General features: G+C 60.6%; 1 protein-coding gene across 1 annotated transcript; it reads right to left on the bottom strand.

The window, feature by feature from the left end:
- Positions 1-163: 163 nt before the first annotated feature.
- Positions 164-18893, bottom strand: ALS2CL (ALS2 C-terminal like). Its single transcript, XM_075548974.1, has 25 exons — positions 18802-18893; positions 17554-17769; positions 17079-17144; positions 16207-16381; positions 15517-15648; positions 14750-14872; positions 12699-12757; positions 12513-12579; positions 11860-12056; positions 10265-10330; positions 9790-9888; positions 9528-9689; positions 8704-8815; positions 7140-7217; positions 6207-6337; positions 4986-5159; positions 4751-4847; positions 4400-4557; positions 3979-4044; positions 2854-3027; positions 1814-1856; positions 1324-1385; positions 1095-1244; positions 622-718; positions 164-367 (listed from the first exon to the last, which is right to left on the bottom strand). The coding sequence occupies exons 1-25, from the start codon at positions 18891-18893 to the stop codon at positions 296-298; spliced, it is 2868 nt and encodes a 955-aa protein (XP_075405089.1). The 3' UTR covers positions 164-295.
- Between the last annotated feature and the right edge of the window lie 985 nt (positions 18894-19878).

Consider the following 19878-nt stretch of genomic DNA (forward strand, 5'->3'; position numbering starts at 1 on the left):
AAAGGCCCAGACTGTCCAGTCCAGCATCTGCATGTGGTGACACCGAGGTGCAGAGGAGCTCTGTGCCCCAAGAGCAAAGCTTGGGCAAGAGAAGCCAGTCCTGCGCCCCCACTCCCCACCTCCCCCCCAACCCCCCACTGCCAGGGAAGAAGAGTAACTGCTTCACACCCACAGTAATCTGGCCAGCTCCTCCCGGGGTCCGGCCTGCCCTCTGCACTGTCCTGGGCAGCACAGAGTCCGGCCTGCCAGGCTTGCTCCCAGGGGGAGTCTCACGGTCAGTGTGAGAGGGGCCAGGTTACCAGGCAGTCCAGCGCCTGGGCACGCGGTGTAGCTGCATGTCTTCCTTCCTGATGTGTTTGTAGCAGGACTGGTGGGAAACAGGCAGGCAGGGGTCAAGCAGGCCTGACCCCAGCCGGCCAGACACACAGGCTCTGGGGCCACCCCCAGCCTGGACCAGCCACGTCTCCAGCTCACCCCTCAGTCACTGTCTACAGCCCCTGTGTCTGCACTCAAGACCCCCCTCCCCAGGCAACAGCCAGGAGCTGGGTGTGTGAGGGCCCCTCCCACAGAGCGAAAGTGAGCTGGGCCCGCCCCACCTCCATCAAGGCCTCGGCCCCTCACCTCCAGGGCTGTGAGCAGGAAGTCGTACAGGCCTCCTGTGTACGTGGGGTCCATCATGTCCCGGATCAGGTGGATCTCTGCCCCCAGGTGCTGGATTCTGGGGATCATCCCCCCTCCCAGAGGGAGAGGGAGAGATGTCAGGGGCAAGGAGAGGGGCTGGACCCTGGGGGTAGAACCCCACAGGACCAAATAGAGTGCCCCTCTCTGGGCCTTAGCTTTCCCATCTGTCTCCATACTCCCATCTAAGACCCCACCAAACCCCGGAGCTGCGAGTCGCCCAATTCACCAAGCGAACAAAATGACAGTGATGAAGTAGCAACGAAAATAATGTGATGGTTGGGGGTCACCACCACATGAGAACCTGTATGAAAGGGTCGCGGCATGAGGAAGGCTGAGAACCACTGGCCCCAGACGGTAAGCTGGAAGGGCGTGGGGTAAGTGGGAGGGCCCAACCTGCACACTCCGCCTCTCACCTGGCCCGAGACACCACGTAGATGAGCAGGGGCAGCAGGTCGTCCATGGGCAGCTTGTGCTCCTGGCCCAGCACGCGAGACACAGTGGCCTCGATTTCTCCATATGTCCTCTCCAGCACCTCCAGCTTCTCTCGAGGGTCCACTGTGGTGCTGCAGAAGCCGGGGCTCCGGTCAAAGTTCTGTTTCAACACTGCTGCCCGCTCCCCCCCACTCCCCAGGGGGGACTCACATCATCTTCTGCAGGCACTCAATGGCAGACAGGAAGCACTTGTCCCTAACCAGGGAGTCTCTCTGCATGAGGAGGAGAGCTGGGTAGGGCAGGGGCAGGGCCCACATAACTCCTGTCACCCCTTCCTGAACCCCCAGCTACCCACCCTCTACCCTGTCACTTAGCTCCGGCCCTGCCAGCCAAGGCCATGCTGCCACACCTTCAGCACAGCCCTGACCCTCATGGCCAAGGGCAATGGGCCTCAGTTTACTCCAGGGTAAAATGGGGTGAGTGATCTTACCTCGCCCACCATCGCGCAGCCCAGGCAGGCCTGCAACCGTGTGCCCCAGCCCCTCCCCTCCTGCATTTCCACTCCCAGCAGTCAGTAGGCAGGGGGTCCCTGGAAGCCTTGGGCCCTCTCTCAAGACTCAGGGGTCTCTGGCCAGCTGGAGGACCTACTCGGGGCCTCGGCCTCCACTCTTGGAGAGACATGGTGGGCCCACCTGCTCACCTGATTAGTGGTCAGTGTGAGGTCCTTGAGGGGCCACAGGTGCCTAAAAGGCAAAGCAAGACAAGGAAGCCTTACAAGTGATAGGGCAGGGCCTGTGCTCAGGAGGGAAGGCGGGATATGGGGGTGACAGGGCGGGGCCTGTGCTCAGAAGGGAAGCTAGGGCATGGGGGCATGGGGGGAAATGCCTGCCCCTGCTCTGCAGTGCTGCACCAGCAATGGAAGGAGCTGCAAACTCAGGCGGTGATACTGGCTGCCAGGGGAGGAAGGGGACTGTGATGTAAAGTGGGGGCAGAGGGTGGGCAGTCGGAGGGTACAGTAAGCCACACCACCAGTGATCAGGCTGAGGGACTGCACTCAGCGGCTGCAGCAGGACAGGACAGGCAGCAGCCAGCTGGTGCAGCCCTGGCACAAGCTTGGCCAATGTGTGCAGATGGAAGGGAAAGGGGGTTGGGAGTGTGGGCAGGCGGGTGCCACCCGCAAGGAGCGACAGGGGGCCCTGTGTGGGAGTGGTGAGGCGGGCATCAGTCGGGGGCTGGGTGAACAGAGGGCCTGGGGTGTCTGCGCTTCCCCAGGAGCGGGGACTGCCCAACACCTCTCCTTTCTTGGGGCAGCGGTGGGGGGGGGGCTTCTCCACTCCTGACTCAGTCTAAGAGCAGAGTGGTGACCCTGCCCCAGAGGTAGGTACTGCAGCAGGCCTGGCAACTGAGCCACAGCCAGGGCAAGGGCCGACTGGAGTCCCATCCAGAGCTCTGCTGGAGCTGTGGAGTAGGAGGAGGCCCAGTGGAAGCAGCTGGGGTGCGGGATGCCAGCCAAGCAGGAAGAGTGGGAACACTGCTTCCCACCATGAGGAGGTGCCAGAGAGAGACTGAAGCATCCTCTGGTTATGAGTTTAAGCTCCCCAGACTCAGCCTCCCCTGAATGCGCCACCCCTAGAACTTCCCAGGTACACGGACCCGTTTACCCCACCTCCTCCATCCCACCTTTTTGTGGAAGGGAGCCTGCATGGGGCTTGCAAGGCCTGGAAAGGGGGCGGGGCTCACTTCTGCACGTCCAGGAACTCCAGCAGCCTGGTGTCGGGGAAGAGGCTCAGGCAGGTGATGCCCTGGCTGTACAGACTGTCCTCCCGCTCATGGAGAAGCAGGTAGAGGGTGAAGAGCTCTGGGTAGAGGCTGGGCAGCAGGAGAGGCAGCATCAGCCCGTGCACCTGCAGGTCCCTGAAAAAGAGAGAGGTGGAGGGTGTTAGAATGGGCAGGGCGGGCCTGGGGGATCACTACGTGGGGGCCACCCTTCTAGGAGCCCATCGAACCTCTCCCCCCACAACAGATGGGATCCCAGTCTTGCCAGAATGCCCCTTCTAGTGCCTGTCCCCATCCATTCATTGGCTCATCCAATCGGCTGCCTCCTCTGGGGACACAGATGGGGCTGTCTGTGCGCCCCAAGATCACTGGGCGGCCATGGCTTTGGCTTGGCTGTCTCACCCTCTCACTTGCCTTTCAGAACCAACATGGCAGGTGGGACTTCGATGCCTGTTTGCCTGGCTCCCAATGCCTAGCTTTCAGGCTACTAGCCATGGCCAGCTAGTGCCATCTTCCCCCCGGATTGCTGTGCTTCCTGGAATACTGGAGGGATACTCCTGGCATTCAAACCCCTCCCCTCCATGACCTCTCAGTGTACCCTGCAGGGCCTCACCAGAGAGGGTCTCTGACCAGAGCATCGCAGCCCGGAACCTGAAGGCCTATTTTCCCTCAGTCTCCAGATCTTGGGGTGGGGGTGGGGGAGTGCGCAGATGGAATGGCCCACCCAACTCCTGATCTCTCTGTGGGACCTCAGACCCATTCCTCCCTGGCCTCAGTTTTCCCTTGTGTGTGCAGGGAGGAGGTGGGTGCCTGGGAGTCACTCACTCTTCGTGCACATGAGGCTGGGGTGATGCACTTAGAGCCGAGATGCGGTCCACATTCTGGGGCAGTGTGCCCTCCCCGGAGACCAGTGGGGCAGGGGCCCCGGGGCATTCTGACCTAATGCTCCGGGAACAGTGTCTGACCAATAGCAAGAACTTCCTGTAACACTCCCCCTAGAAGCAGCCCTGTGCCCTGAGGTTCAAGGCCTGCTGGGAGGGATCCAGGATGCACCAGGGGAGAGAACCAGTGAGTGCCTGGGCCAATCACCTGGTTTGGGCATCTTCATCCTCCAGGGCCTGGCCCCTTTGCTGTAAGGCGACCTGCAGCAGACCCCTGGGAACCAGGGAGAGAGGGATGGCAGGGCTGGGGCACACAGCTGCCCTATGCCATTGACGCAGGAGTGCCGCCCCGTCAACCACATGCTGCAGAGTCCGGTTTCCCGAGACCTGGGACCACACCCATCAGTGTGGAAACCCAGGAACCCCCGGGGCTGTGGCATACAGCCCGCAGTAGGGCTCAGCCCACAGTAGGGCTGCAGGTCCCTAGGACTCTGGATGAGGACTGCAGTCTGAATGAGGCTATCACTCCCCCTCTTTAATCCTCAGGCCACTCCCATCTAGAGCTCCAGGCAGAGTGGATACCTGGAAAGGGGTGAGCCTGTGCCAACCCACTCCCCGCCCCGGCTCACCGGTAGGCAGCCCAGAGCTCCCGGGCATGCTGCTTCACCTCCTCCTGGGCCAAGCCCTGCAGGTGCTTGTTGGCACCCACGCCCGCGTAGGTGGCCTGGAAGGTCAGCGTCAGGGTCCGGAGCAGCTTCCCCAGGGGGTGCAGGGAGTTGCTCAGAGCCTGCCAGGGTGAAGGTCGCGGGGAGACACTCAGCCCTGCTGGGGCTGAGCACGGCAGGCCAGAGAAGACTGCCCCCATCCATGGACAAGAACCCGCAGGCCCTCGGCAGAGGAACCCCCAGGCTGCTCTCTCAGTCTGCACCCTCCCCAACCCCCAGGTGGGTTTGCCCCTTGGCCCCTGCATGGGGCCGCACCTTCTTGAGGTATTGCTGCAGGGCCCCGGGTTCGCGGTGCTGCAGCAGCTGCTCCAGGATGTCGGCGATACTGTCCATGCTGTCCTCAGGGGGGGTCCTGGACACCACACACAGACATCATCCCTCACCCACGTCCGGCCCAGGCCTGTCCCTTCCAGAAAGCCTTTCTCCCCCCGGCTCTCTTAGACCCCAGTCACCGCGACACAGCCCCTTGGAAGCCCCTGGGAGACCTCACCTCTCACAGCACAGGTACTCCTGGTACCTGCGCAGCTCCTTGGAGCTCTGCACGTGGAAGCCCAGCAGTGCCTCCTGCAGGTCCCCCGGGCAGCCAGCCTGCACAAAGTCCTGGAAGGGGCCGTAGACGCCCTGCCAGCGGCTCTCCACAGGGAAGGCGCCCAGGCCCAGCTGCCTGTGAGGACAGAGATGGAGCTGAGGAGAGCAGGACCCTGCCTGGGCCCTTGGAAGCCAGACAGTGGAGCCAGGGAAGGGGGAGGGATTGGGGGAGGCAGACAGAGTTGGCCTTAAGAGGGAAAGGCAGAGGCAGAGAGGGACAGAGAGCATACAGAGACAGAGAGACAACACAGAAGCCCTGGGATGATGGAGAGCTGGTGCCCGAAGTGCAGATAGTGGGCCAAACGTGGCCCGTGTCCAAAGCCCGGGAGAGCTCAGCCTCAAGGCCCTGCTGCACCTTCCTGCCACACCGCTCTTTCCAGACCCAGGGGCGGAGGGGGGTGGGGGGCGTGCTGCCCAGTGGAGGACTGGTACTCCTCTGGTCCACTCAATTATTGCCCACCTGCCCCCAGAGTTTTCACTCCCACCTCCTGTCTTCAGGGTGGAAAAGCACACTGGGTCGACATGGGAAGTTTGTCTGATGGTGGAATTAAAAAATGCCTCCCTCCGCACATACCAGGTCTTTGTCTACAAGGCAAGTCACCACGGGACTACAGTTCTCTGAGGAAGGACTCTCCCCACAGGGGAACAGAAGCCTGTTCCCCACCCGCCAATTCCACCTGACAGCTAGCAAGTTTTCATCTTCACCTTGGCTGCCAGGGAACTCAGGGCCAAGCTAATGCTCCATCCTAAGCGCCGTGTGGCCTATCTGCATCTCTCTTTCTTTGAAACCCAACTCGCACCTTTACTTTCTATTCTGTCCTTATTGTGTCCATGGCTGTGGACCCTTCCTGGGACAGAGAAAGAAGGAATGGGAGAAAGAGCAGAGTCTATAAGCCACGTCCAATGAACAGGGTTTCGCTCGTTCTGTGGCATGGTAGTTGTCGCCACTCAGTCCAGGGTTCCAAGGGTCAGTTTCCAACTGGGCGGTTGTTTGCCCCGGGCTCTCCGAACCCACTAACATGGTAAGAGGGGTCTAGGAGCAGAGCCAATGAGATGGGAACATAAGACACGTCCTCACAGACACAGGAGTGGGGGCGCATGGCCAGCCAGGCCGGGCTCTCACCGCTGATGGATGCTGCTCGGGTCTGGCGGGAGGCCAGCTGTGTCTAGCACCCCCTGAGTCTGCAGTCCTCTCCCCGTCCCACTGCTGAAGGAGCCCTCCAAGGTGAAGCCATTGGCGAATGTGATCTTGCCCTGGAAGCAGGAACAGCTCTCTGTCCACCCGCGTGTCTGTCCAGCTGCCCTTCCACGCAGCCACAGCAGGCCTCATGGTCCACCGTGGGGTGGGTCACAGCGGCGAGGGTTTGGCAGATGGGCTTCCACCGTCCACCCCTATCTGGCCCATCTGAGGGGCGCAGAACCCTCCACCCACCAATAGCTGTGCCCACTGCCCGGGACCTCAGCTCTGAGGTGGGAGAAGGAAAGGGTCAGGGAGAAGACCGAGTGGGAGGAGCAGCCATGGGTGGGTTTGGCTCGTCCAGAGGTGGGCAGAGGCGTGGGGAGGGACGCTGCCTTGCTACAGGGGCTGCCCCATGCAGAGCAGCCCGGCCTCCACTAGACAGCAGTCTTGTTCCGCTACCCCAGCGTTCGGACACCTTAACAGTCCCCACATTTCCAAAGGCCCCAGAGTGGGCACAGCTGACTCCTCCTTGGTCAGCCAGGGGAGGGGTACACCTGAAGGCAGTGATTCCTGGGACCCCTGCCCAGGCACTCACTGAGGGAGGGGGGCCCTCCAAATGAGGTGGCCAGTGTGAGGAGCATAGCAGGGGGACCAACAGCATTTGCTGGGCCCGGGGGTGGGAACGGGCCGGGGGGGGGCGCGAAGCCCACCCACCTGTCAGCTCTCTGCTCAAAGGGGAACCCTGAGGTGGGGGTGGTAGCAAAGGCCCTGCCCCAGCCTCCCCCTACCCCCACAAGTCAGCCTAGTCTCCCCCAGGGAGATCACCAACCCTAGCAGGGGGCTCGACAGGCTGTTGCAGAAGCCCAGGGCCCTCACCTTGCCCACAAGGCTCAGGTCCTGGGTAAAGGTGCCCTCATAGACGGAGTCATCTTCAAAGAGCAGGACCCCTGGGCCCTGCAGGAGGAGGGGGCCAGAGGTAAGAAGAGGGCAGCAGGAGAGGGGTCCGGAGGCCTGTCCTACCTCCCACGACTGTTCTGAAGTGGGACGCCAGCCCCACACAGAGCTCACCCCTTGGGTCCCCAAAAACTATACCCTCACCACAGGCACCTCACCACAGCGGAGTCTCAAGGAGCCTGGAGCATGTGGTGCTTCTCCCAAACCGCCCCGCTTTGCCACCCCTGCCTCTGGGGACAGCTGAGCCGGCCAGGCTCCCTCCTGCACAGGCTGCCTAGCAGCTCAGTGCCAACTGGGAGGCGAGCAGTGCATGGCTCCTTTCTGAGTTTCTATCCCGAGCCCCCTCCCGCCTTCTCTGCCACTTTCTTTCAACCTCCCCAGAGCCCAGTGGAGCATAAGCCATCATGTCAGTGACACAGCCTGACTCTGCCCCAAGCACCTGGCTCAGATACAGGTGCAACAGAAGGCGGGTGCTGAACAGCCAGGGGGCAGGGCACCCCCTCTGCAACTCGGCAAGGTGGCATCGGGCAGTATGGTAGTGATATCGGTTTGTGTCAACTTGAAGATAATAAACGTGCGGGGGGGGGGGGGGAGGAGGTGGTATTCAACCTATCAATCAGGTCACACACTGATGGTGCCTCCTTGTGGGTGTGGCTTTCTCATGAGGGCCCATGAAGCCCCCACCCCACCCCACCCCTGCCTCTCTGCCTTCACCTTACTGCTGGCAGACCCTGGTGGCTGCCTGAACCCTGAGATGTTACCAGGGCCATGGGGATCCACATGGCTTTGCACCCACCGGCCTGTGATCCTCCTGCATCCTCCAACCCTGCCTGTGGCTGTGTGAGTCTGAAGAGAGACTTACAGACCAGTATCGGGTTTACGGACTTGAGTTGGACTGGGCTGGGATGTTTTCCTGACAGACCCTGCGTTCTTGATATAAAGTTCTTTCTTGCACATAGAGGACACAGAATCCCTGGCCCTGTTACCCTAGTCAACACAGCCTCACACAGGCAGGTCTGTCATTCACACAGTAGGGACAAGGGGGATGACATGAGATAACCCCAGGAGGGGGTCGGCTCAGGCAGGAGTTTGCTGGAAACCAGGGACACCAGGGGTGTGTGTTCCACATGAGGGTCCCAACAGGGGGAGCACAGCTAGCCTGCCAGCACCTGCTGGGCTAGGGGCAGCATGTCGCTGTACCCCTGATTCTTCCTACTTCCCAGGTCTCTATGGCGAGCACTGCCACCCCGAGTCTCCCATGGGGAAACTGAGGCAGGGAGGAGCAGGAGCTTGGCCAGGGCCAGCATAAGGGGAGGTGGATGGTGGAAATGGATGTCTGCCTAGGTGGCAGTTTCTCCCAACACCCAGGAACCCAGTTTCCTGCCCCATCCACCCAGCCTCAGCTTGGCCTTCCAGGACCCGGAGAAGGAAAGTTCCAGAACCTCAGCTTAGGCAGCCCAGGACACAGGCAGGTCACCCCACTCACCACCATCTTGTCCACCTGGAAGCAGCCCTGGTAGCAGACGCCTGCCTGGGTGACCAGGACGCCCAGGCCATGGCGCCGGTCAGCCTGCCACATGCCGATGTAGTGCTCGCCCCTGGAGGTGTGGCCAGAGTGGGTCAGGGTCAGCCCTGCGGGCCTGCTGCGTGTTCAGGTGGCCCAGGGTGGAGTGCGGAGAGCAGGGAAGGGGCTTTGCCACATCTGAACCACTCGACTCAGACACGGGATGTGTGCGGCTGAGGCCCCAGACGGAAGAGGAGGGGGAGATGGACACCCCAAAAGCTTCCTTGGGGAGGTGGCCAGGAGGACAGTCAAGAATGCATGTGGGATGCTTGCTCACGTGGGCCATGATGTGGAGTGGGGAGGGTGTGAGGCAGATGGGCGGGTCTAGAAAGGCTAGAAGGATGCATGCAGATCCTTCAGGGCTGAGGTCACAGGAAAGGCCCCAAGGACCCGGCTTTGTCTCAAGGCCAAAAGAGCCTACAAGGGCCGAAACCCTCGGAGGGGACCGACTGGCTCAGAGACTTGAAGGGGGCTGGAGGGGAGGGTAAGCCCTGCAGGTCGGGGGGCCAGGGCTCCCTTGGTCTGTACCGCAGCAACCAATGAGGGAGTGGAGGGGATGTGGGGAGCTGAAGGGATTCTGGTCCATGGTCAGTGAGGGTCCTGTCTGCCCCTCAGGCCACCAGAATAGGCCCCTGTCCTCTCAGACCCTATCACGAGGCCATAGCCCCGCAGATCCCATTGCAGGGCTATATCCTCTTAGACCCCAGGACAGGGAGTGGCCCCTCTCTGCTGACCGAGGTGCTGACCTGTCTCTGTCCTCCCCGATGCCGTAGCCGCTCCTCTGCCCGAACTCCCAGTGACCCGTGTACTTGCAGGGCTGGGAGGCCATCAGGGAGCTCTCAAAAACCCCAAATCCATGCCGGAGGCCCTCCTGGAAGTAGCCCTTGTACACATCGCCAGTGCTGTACCTGCAGAGTCCAGAGAGCAGGGCCTGCCTCACAGAACGTGGCCGGGAGGACAGGCCCAGCCCGGACTCGGACCCGCCCACCGGGCCGCGGGGGCACTTACTCACAGACGCCGTAGCCGCACATGCTGCCCTCCCACCAGTGGCACTTGTAACAGTCGAACTTGTCCTCATCGGCCTGGGGCACCAGGCAGATGCCAAAGCTGGCCAGGTGGGGCAGGACAGGGTGGAAGTCATCTCCCTGGCCTGAGATCCCATCCCACCTCCTCCTCCCTGCCACTGCAGTGGCCCTGTCCCCAAGGACCCTTCTCAGATGACAGGACAAACCTCAAAGGTGCTCAGCCCCTCTCTTCTTCCCAAGAGCGCCTCTCAGGATACCCCACCCTTCCTCCTGCCCCCTGGCAACCCCAGGAGCAGTTTCTGGGGCCTACACCACCCCCATTCAGCTCCTTTTGTACAACGAGGGAGCTGGCCCTGGGGTCTGGAAACTTAGGGTGGGACCAGGCTGGGGCCCACAGCCGGGGAGAGCCAGCCCCCTGTGCATGCACCTGCTCCTGCAGGAGCCCCAGCCTGCCTTACCCATGCTCCAGGCCCTGGGAGAAATTCCCCACGTGGTTCCGCCCATCCGGCCACTTCAGGGTGCCCCTAGAAGACAAGACAAGGTCCCCATCCATCAGGTTTGTCAGATCCATGCCTCCACCCACCAAGAACCCCAGCCAACCTTAGCCTCGGACTTCCTTAAGTCCCAAGAACCTCCTGGACTGGACTCCCCTCTTTTCAGCAAGGCCTGTGCCTCAATCTCAAGCCACCATGAAGAGCTCTGCACTCCACTCAGCCCAAGGCCAGTGAGTCTAGTCACTGGGACTCTAGGTCCAGCTTTCCGACACTTTCAGCTTGACAGGAGCCAACAGCTTCATGTTTCTCCAGCAGAGTGTCTAGTGGGTTTGAACCAGCGACCTACGGTCTTCTTTACTGCCATCTGCAGCCACTCCAAGTCCATCCACCATACCCCACAGGGAGAGCCCTGGAAACCCCTAGGTCGCCCCTTTCCCTTGACCAGGAAGACGCTCATAGCTCAACTTGGAGCTCCAGTCAAACGCTACTACCCTCATCCCCTCGCAGAAAGCACTATATTTTTTCTTTTTATCCAAGAACCTTCTCAAGGTATTTCTGGAAGTAAGTATAGGAATATCAGACACTATTATCAGGAGCTTCTTCTGGTCTCTGGGCCAGTTTCATCAGGTGGGGCATGGAGCGGGCCCTGGGGGCCTTTGAAAGCCTGCTTCCTTTGTGGGGTTCACGTGTACCCGCCACCACTGAGACGGGTGAGCAAGGCTCGCCCTCCAACCTGCCCGGAGACCTCAGAAAAGGCACGCCGGCCTCTGGGCTTCAGTTTCTACATCTACGAAATGGAATGCCAACCACCCTCCACCCCCCACTGCCCCCTGGCTCCCCCCCGCCACCGGCTGAGGGTCTTCCTGAGGATCAATATGTGGACTCCACAGACAAAGCTCTGTATGATCTAATTATTCTCCATCTGCCGCACCTGAAGTGGCACCTGCGGGCCCGGGCCCTGAGGTGGGCCCCAGGTGTCCTGGCATCACCGTCAGGAAGACTCCCCTGTTGGCAGGACTAGGTAGCGCCCAGCTACCATGACTGAAGCATCGGGTCAAAGAGTCCCAAGAGGAATCCTGATCAAAAGGGAGGAAATCTAGGACCGATTCCCAAGTGCTTCTTAAACCCAGAATCTCTGGATCCACAGGGACATGATGAACCCCTGAGACTCTTGTCTCAGGATAACCTTTGAACCCTACACCAGAAGCGCCCTCTGAAAGCCTCTTGAAACCAGAGTGTAGTGTTCGCTCCGTTCGGGTTGGATGCCTGCCCTGCACACTGTGCTCTTTCCAGAACTGCCGACAGGGACCCAGCAGCCGGGTGGACAGCGACTCAAAAGGTTCGATGAGCGTGTAGACGCAGCCAGTGCGCAGTGGGTCCGTGGGAAGGAACAGGTCCAGCGAGGAGAGTGAGGATTGTTGCCTAACCAGAAGGGTGGTACCACTGTCACTGGATTGTGGGCGGAGACACGGAAGCGGCTGGTGCTCTGCCGGGCATATACTCAATCACACTGAGAAGTCATTTTTTTTTAGGAAGAACAGGGAGCCCCAGACACTCACTTGCCATGCGGCCTGCCCCAGCGCCACTCGCCCTCGTAGGTGGCCTGGCAAAGCCGGCCCTCCTCTTGGAAGGTGTACGCCTCGCAGCGGCGGGTGGGAGGCTCAGGCAGCTCCGGGTCTTCCCCCAGCACCGGGAAGTCCTTCTTTCCGCACAGGGCTTGGCGCACGGCCTGGGTCACCTTCCTTTGCCAGACCACCTGGTGGGGACGGGAGAGACACAGGGAGTCACTGGTGCTGGATGCGTCCCTCCAGGAAGGGAGGGGTTGGCCCCCGGTTGCTGAGGGCCGCAGGAGCCTGAGATCCCCACCTGCAGCTTCAGGGCTGTCCAGAGCGGCTGGACAAGCCCACCAGGAGGTGATCAACACAGGTCCTCGGCCTGCTTCCTATAGCAAAATGCCCAGTTCCCTACAGCATCCTGATGCCTGCCCCCAGGCTGACCCCTAACTTCAAGCTGACCTAGCCCCTGCCCCAAGCCCAGCCACTGACCCCAGGAGGACCACTGGCTCACATTGACCATGGCCCCAGAGTCCTGGCAGCCTCTCTCCCTGCACTCCCATAGAGCCCCCACCACACACACATAACGAACGCCCTGGGATCTCGACACTCCAGTCCTGGCCCCTTCCCTCCTTCTCCCATTTCACAACCTCACTCACCTGGCCCTGTGGGTCCTTGGCACAGAAGGAGAACTCCTCTTCAGGTGTGAGGATGTGAAATGTGTCCCTAGACAGACATGGAGGAGTTGACCAAGCTCCTGTGAAGAAGGGGGTGGGGAGGGCCCCAGGGATTGGGGTGAAGGCAGCGAGGAACCCGAAGTGACCACCATGGAGGGGGCTGCTCACCTGTCCTGCCCAGGATCCACCCACACCAGCTTCAGATCAAAGGAGTGGACATGATGGCCCTAGAAGAGGTCAGGGCACAGCTGACTTCTGGATCCCCAGCCAGATGTTCACCTAGACCTGGGGCCCAGGCTGGTCCCCAAGCACCGGCCCCACCAGCACCCCTTGAGAACCTCCCCAGGCTGCTCAGGCCAGCATCCCACCATGGAGTACCTCCCAGCGAGTTCCTTTGTCACCTGCTCCTAGTCTCTGAGTGGGGCAGCTGCTCCTTCCCCTCCCACCCAAGATCAAGAACCAGGTCAAAGTACCCTTCCTGCCTTCAATCCTGCTGGCCACCTCTCTAGGGCTCCCAGCACCTGCAGACAGAGCCTCACATTCAAGGCCCCCACGGGCCACTCCGGGCTCACATACCCCACACCCCCAACTTGGCCGGTGCATACCTGTGCACACCTGCCCACAACTCCCTGCCCCTTTGCTCATCCACACCTTCTAGTTGAAGCGCCACCCCTGTCCCAAGAGACATCACCCCTCTCTTCCCGGAGGTGAGCCTTGTTGCCCAGCCTCGGCAGCTTTAGGGGGAAGTACCAGACTTAGGCCTGGAGGGTGAGGAGGAGCTTGGCAGAGTCAGACCAGGGGCAAGAGGGGCTCAGGCAGAGAGAAGTGTGTGCGTGGAGACAGGAGCCTGAGCTGCGCAGGGCTTCCCCGCTGGGCTGTTGTGTTTTCCACTGGGGCCTCCCAAACTAGGTGTCGATTTGGCTGGGCCATGGTTGTGCTCCAATGTCATGGTCCTCCACGCTGTGATGCGTTGTCAACCTTAACCTCTATGTGCGGAGGAGGCAAGATCAGTGTGGGGCATTGCCTGGCGTCTCAGGAGTCGCCACTACTGTCTGATTAGCTCACAAACAAACACCACCACCACCACCAAAAAAAAACCCCAAACCAGACTCAATTCTGCCTCAGGGCAACCCTCTCGGGCAGGGCAAAAAGCCCATGGGGGTTTTCAAGACTACATCTTTCATCTTTACTCTGGGAGAGGGAAGAAAGTCTTGTCCTTCTCCCGTGGAAGGGCTGGTGGTTTTGAACTGCTGACCTTCTGGGTAGCAGCCCAACGAATAACCACTACACGAAGGAGAAAGACGTGAGCAGAGAGGAGAGGGGCCTCTCTTCCACCACGAGAGCCAGGAGCAGAGCTCATCCTTGGCACCCAAGGGTCCCGTATTGGAAACCTCCTAGATCCAGGGGAAGATGGATACCCCAACCCACAGGGATCTCCAGGGAGTCCTGGGCCCACCCACAGATATTAAAAGATGATGAGCCTTCCCTTAGAGACGACACCCACCCTGGATTCAGATTCCCAGCCTCCTAAACTGGGGGAGTCCAGATGTCTGTTTAGAAGGCACCCACTTGATTTCATGAAGCAGCGCCGTATAACTACAGCAGAAGTGGGCACTACCACCCCTCCCCGGCCTCAGTCTCCTCGTCAGCAACATAAAGGACTTCCAGGCTGGCCTTCTGCCTGGGCAGAGAAGACGGTGCTGTGAATACCACAGAGGCAGTGAGGCCCTGGGTGGGCGGAGTCTGAGCACAGTCACCCCACACACACACACACACACTCCCAAGCCAGACTCCCTCCTGCCTGGTAATGCCGAGGTGCTGACTTCCACAAGGCACTTTTCTCTGGGAGCTCTGTGCCTGCCTGCCCTGAGAGGCTCACCCACCCCTGCTCTGCCTGCAGGCCACCTGTGCCTTCCTGAAGGGAAGAAGAAGGGGACTGATGGCAGGCCTCCGCCGGGCTGTAGACCAAGCTCACTCACAACGCCCAATGGGGAATGGAGGCAACCACACAGAACCAAGGACACGCATGTGCAGCCTGGGAGGGCTGCCACCAGGGTGCGTCTTGGGCCACCCTTCCAGCAGCACTGCCAGGAAGGGCCTGTGGGCAACAGCCCCACGCTGGCCACGCGTCCTAGTGGACTGGCCCCTGGGCCCCAGCACTTGGCCTAGGTGTCCCCACCAGCGCCCCAAGGCAGGCTCCTGCTCCCAGCCCCACCGACCTGCAGCAGCACAAGGCTGTCTCGGAACAGCAGCACGCGATCTGCCCGCAGCGGGGAGACCTTTACAGGGATGTCCCGGCTGTCCTGCAGGAGCCGCCGGTCAGCCGGTTTGCAGAGCTTATCCTGCAGGTGGGGGGCGTGGAGTAGCGAGGGAAATGGTGGGGGGCAGTGCTCAGGCAGCTGCTGTGCCACCTGCCCTGCCCACCGTGCTGGGGTACCTCCTGGAGGCTCCTTCAGAGGAACCCCAATACCTTGCTGGGTCAGTGGGTAGCACAGCCCTTAAGATATGGGTCTGTGGTCTGGGTGCAGGGCGGGGCAGGGGGAGCTCATTCTTGGCCACCCACAGCAGGGCAGCACCCATTCTCTCTTGAAGCTGCACAATATCCATCAGCACCCCACCCTCACCCCCACACCACGCCCCTAGCCGCGCACCCCCAGGAATCTTCACCCTTCAACCTGCCCTCCCTACTTCTCTACCCTGAGTCTCTTCTGCCCTCTTGGGACACGGAAGCCTCCTGTCCTGCAGGGAGGACATGGGCCACAGTGGACAGGGGCAGCCCATCCCACCCCAGTGGGAGCCTCAGGGGCGAGAGTCAGTCTGGCTGACCGCTGCTTCCCCCGAGCCAGACAGTGCTCGGGAAGGCCACCTGAGGACAAATGCAGCCACCCGGCGAGGGAAGCTGAGTAAAGCAAGGAGCTGGGCTACCCAGAAGCCCATGGGCAATGCGGACCCCCGTTCCAAGACTACCCGAGGGCCCCACACTCACCCTCAGCCGGCTGCTCAGGGTGGGCCAGAGGGCCTGCGTGGCCTTTGCCTCATCCAGCGCCTGGCTCATGAAGGACTGCAGGTTCCCAAAGAGGGTGGCTGCGTGCACCACCAGCTCCCGGGCGGGGTGATTCTGCTCGGGACAGGCAGCCAGTGAGTACGTACCCTGTGCTGGCTGCCCCCGCCCTGTCTGGGTCAGGCGGTTTCAGATGAGGCCAACGGTAACCCCTCTCTGGTTAATAACCCTGTGGGGAAGTTCTACCCTGTCTTAGAGGCTCCAAGAAGGGGTCCTGATGGTAGTGGACTGTCAGACTGCTAACCACAAGGTCAGCAGTTCGGACCCACCCATGACTACTCAGGAAAAGATGAGGCTTTACACTCCCGTAAAGATTTACAGCCTCGAAGACCCACAGGGCCAGCTCTACCCTGTCCACAGGTTGCTGTGAGCCAGAATGAACTTTGGTTTCCTTTCTTCAGCAAAGGGGTGGGGCTTCTAGGGGAGTCAGGACTCTCAGATGGGGCAGAGCAGTGATCCACTAAGACCCCTGAGCAGACATGACCCCCTTTGCCCCTCAGGACAAGGCCAGGTCCCCTCAGGCTCTCCTCTGGCTCCCCTGTGTAGGGTTATAGCCTTTCCCGGCTCAAAGCAGGGCTATAACTCTTAAGAGGCACCATGCCCCCTGGTACCCACCTCCAAGATGGTGTCCCCGAGGCTCAGCAGGAGGAGCACATACTGCTGCACGTGATGGGTGAGGGGCTGGCAGAAGGTCTGGACCAGCAGGGGGCCCACCGCACCCTCAGAGCTCACGGAGCCCACATCCGACAGGAGCCGCTGCAGCACCTTCCGCTGGTCTCGCCAGTATGCCCTGAGAGAGGGTCCACACGTCACCTTCGCTCCCGGGGCCCAGGGCCAGCACAGGGCTGGAGTCGCCCCCGGGGACACTGAGCGGCGATGTATCTGAGTCTGGGGGATGCAGTGGGAGACACCTTCCTTCCCTGCCCCCCAGTCATCTGGAACGCTGCATCCTGCCCTCAAGCCCCAAGAAACGTCTCCTCTTCCTCTTCCTCTTCCTGTGGAAGAGAGCTCTCAGGGTTCCCATCAGGGTTCTCAGACAGAGGCCGAAGTACTCCGGGCCTTCTCTGGGGACTGGGCTTCCCAGACACACACACACACACACACATGTACATACATGCATACACACAGAGACAGACACACACATACACACATACATACAGAGACAGATGCACACAGACACACACAGACAGGGATAGACATACAAACACACATACACACACAACACATATACATACACACAGAGACATACACATACACACAGATAGATATACACACATACATATAAACAGATATGCACACAGACACACACACACAAAGACAGATGCACACATATACACACAGACACACAGAGAGACAGACACACAGACACACACAGATACATACATACACACACAGACTTACAGACACGCACACATACACACAGAGACAGACAGACACACACAGACATGCAGTTATGCTTCGGGGCCCCCGCAGGACCCCACGCTCACCTTCTCCGCTTCGCTGCCTTCTGGAAAGCCTGCGCCACCACGCAGCTTGTGTAGCACTCAAGGTACCTGTGGGCATCATGAAGGGCGCCTCTGAAGCCCCGCCCCTTTCCTACTCTGAGCCCTGAGCCCTGGGGACCAAGACACTGCCTGGTGACCAGGTTGGCTTGAGCCCTACCCCAACTAGACAGTGCCAACTACAAAGTCTCCTTTCTGTGGAGGCCGGGGACCGGGAGGGGGAGGGGGGGCACAGCATGAGGGTCTGTGTGGACCACGGAGCCCACCACCAAGCTGACTCCTAACCTCCGGCGGGGCCAATGCCAGGCAAACCTGACCTCAGGATGAGTTCCCCAGCTGAGATAACCCAGGCCCCTCCACTGAACCCTGACCTTGGCCTAAGTTCTGACCTAGCTGAGTGCCAACCCAAGGTGAACCCTGACGCCAAGGGCAACCCCCAGACCCGCTTGGCCAGCCTTACTCAATGTGGGCCTGCACCACACGCTCAGCTCCATGAAGCAGCAGGAGGGACTCCAGCCCCGTGGAGGAGGAGTCCTGGTGGTGCATCCTCTCCCGCAGAGAGTGCAGGCTCTCCTCAGTCACCCTCCACAGCCACTGGGAGCTCTCGTGCAGCTGTTGCAGGAGCTGCAGGCACTCTCGGGTCCAGGCACCGGAGGGCTCTGGGGCAGGGGGCAGGGGGCAAAGCCACAGATCAGGAAGGAGCACCGGGGTGGGGGTCGAGCACCAGCACCCCACAGTCCTGGGGCCCCAGCCTGATGCCTGCACCCCTGGAATCCTTGGAAAGGGTTGGAAGCAGATAAAAGCATTTATGTCCCCCGGAGCTTTGCAGGGGACCGGCAGGCTGGAGCAGTGGGGTAAGAAGAGACAAGGGTCGGCCTGTCCACTAAGCAGGGCCAGTGCCGACCATCCTGAGCAGCGCAGTGTGGATGAAGCACACACCCCTGCCCACCAACATCAACACTTAGATCAAGGGGTTTCTTTACCCTGGACTCCTAAGAAGGTGGCCTGGTGGCTCAGTGAGTTAAGCCAGGACCATGGACCCCAAGGGTGGCAGTTCAAACCCACCAGCTGCTCTCTGGGAGAAAGATGAATCCATCCACTCCCATCCAGATGGACAGTCTCAGGGACCTACGGAGCAGCTTGGCCCTGTCACTCTGAGTTGGAATCAACTCAGTGTCAGTGTTTTGGGGGCTGGACGCCTAAGATCCTATTGGGCCCACACGGACAGTCAGCCCTCTGCCACATCTGCGGTATAAGCAGAGGCCCAGGAGGCAGGCGCCTGCCCCTTCCAACTATACGTCCACGCTGGAAGCATGACTTAGGCCACCTGCCTTCCAGCCAGGCTTGTGTCGAAGCACCACCAAATGCCAGGGCAGTGCAGGGAACAAGAGGAAAACTCAGGCCGAGGGTCAAATCCAGGCCTGTTACCAGGCAAGGTGGAATGCAGTGTCAGTCGGGTCTGGGCTGGGCTGTGGGTTCAAGGGGCCCTTGGAGGGGAAAACAGCCAACAGTGGGCACAGGGGCCCCTGTCCCATCAGAGGACACCAATGCCAGGAATTACCACTGGACATTGAGAAAGCCTCAACTTCCCAGGAGGCTAGCCACCTGTCCAAGGAACCCAGCAGGCTGGGACTCCTGGCCCTGGGACTGCTGCTGGACACCACCACCCCCCTCCCCAAGGGAGAGCCTGCACTCACCGGTCAAGAGCAGGGGCTGGAGGACCAGGCTGTTGATGCCGGCAAGAGTGGCAGAGAAGATCTCCTCTAGCCGCAGCAGGGATGCCTCCTCGTAGGTCCACATGACCAGGGCGCCGGGTGCAGAGCCTCCTGGATGGGCACCGGGTTAGAGGCAGACAGCACCAGCCCTTAGTGGGCAGGGTCAGTGTCATCCCTTCCAGGGCAGGTGCCCAGAAGCAAGGACCATGACCGTCCCATGTCAGAACAACCGAATGAGCATAGGATGTCTCAAGGGGAGGCCCCAGAACTAGCCCCTGAGCCCCCACCCCCCGCCAACCCTCCACCACTACCATCTTGCTCTCCACCTAGACCAGCTGAAGGAGTGGGAAGCACGCAGCTGCCCATCGAATCCAGTTCTGGTCTGCTTACTGTTCTACTCAGACACCCCCATGGCTCCCCAGTGCCCAGAGAAATAGCTAGTGGTCTAACCCCTTCCCCATCAAGCCTCTCTGTTCAGCCTCTGCAGTCTCTGGAGACAGGGCTATGTGGTCAGATGGACAAGCCCTCCCCCGGCTGTGGCTCTGGGCTCCTTGCCACCCAACAAACAGAACTATATCAACAAGGGGAGAGGTTGGGGAAGGGGTACCTGGAGGCTTCCTGCTGGGTGTGGAAGACAGGCAAGAAACAAAAGGGCAGGAAGGAGGCCCCAGCACAGGGGTAGGGGCCCTGAGAGGAAATGGCCCAGCCTGTGGGCTAGGGTCCCCATGCAGTGCTCCACAGGGAGCCATGGAAGACTATTGAGTAAAGGAGAGGTTGGGTCCCAAACTGGGACTGGGTGACAGGTACAGAGAAGTTGGCAGAGCAGTAAGAGGGAGAGGCCAGCACGGGGGAAGCCTAGACACCCCCCCATGCCCACTGCCAACCTGGCTGAACCTCCACAGGTGTGGGGGGGGGGTGTTCCCTGGGGCTGTGCAGGTGGGCTCGGGCCTGTGGAATTCCTGGCTTGGAGTGAGAGAACCTATGAGCTGGCAGGGACCACCTGGGGAGGAGCTGCCAGGGTCTTGAGAGTTCAAACCTGCCCAGACCTCCAAGGGGTGAAAGTCAGAGTC

Source organism: Tenrec ecaudatus, chromosome 4, assembly GCF_050624435.1.
Source record: "Tenrec ecaudatus isolate mTenEca1 chromosome 4, mTenEca1.hap1, whole genome shotgun sequence".
Lineage (NCBI taxonomy): Eukaryota > Metazoa > Chordata > Mammalia > Afrosoricida > Tenrecidae > Tenrec > Tenrec ecaudatus.

Excerpts from the sequence above, each read along its gene's own strand:
- ALS2CL (XM_075548974.1), bottom strand. The coding sequence starts at position 18,893 with ATGTGGACCTACGAGGAGGCATCCCTGCTGCGGCTAGAGGAGATCTTC. Across the intron at positions 12,580-12,698 it reads GTGGATCCTGGGCAGGACAG|GGACACATTTCACATCCTCA; the intron begins GTGAGCAGCCCC and ends ATGTCTGTCTAG. Across the intron at positions 1,386-1,813 it reads TCACACTGACCACTAATCAG|AGAGACTCCCTGGTTAGGGA; the intron begins GTGAGCAGGTGG and ends CTCCTCATGCAG.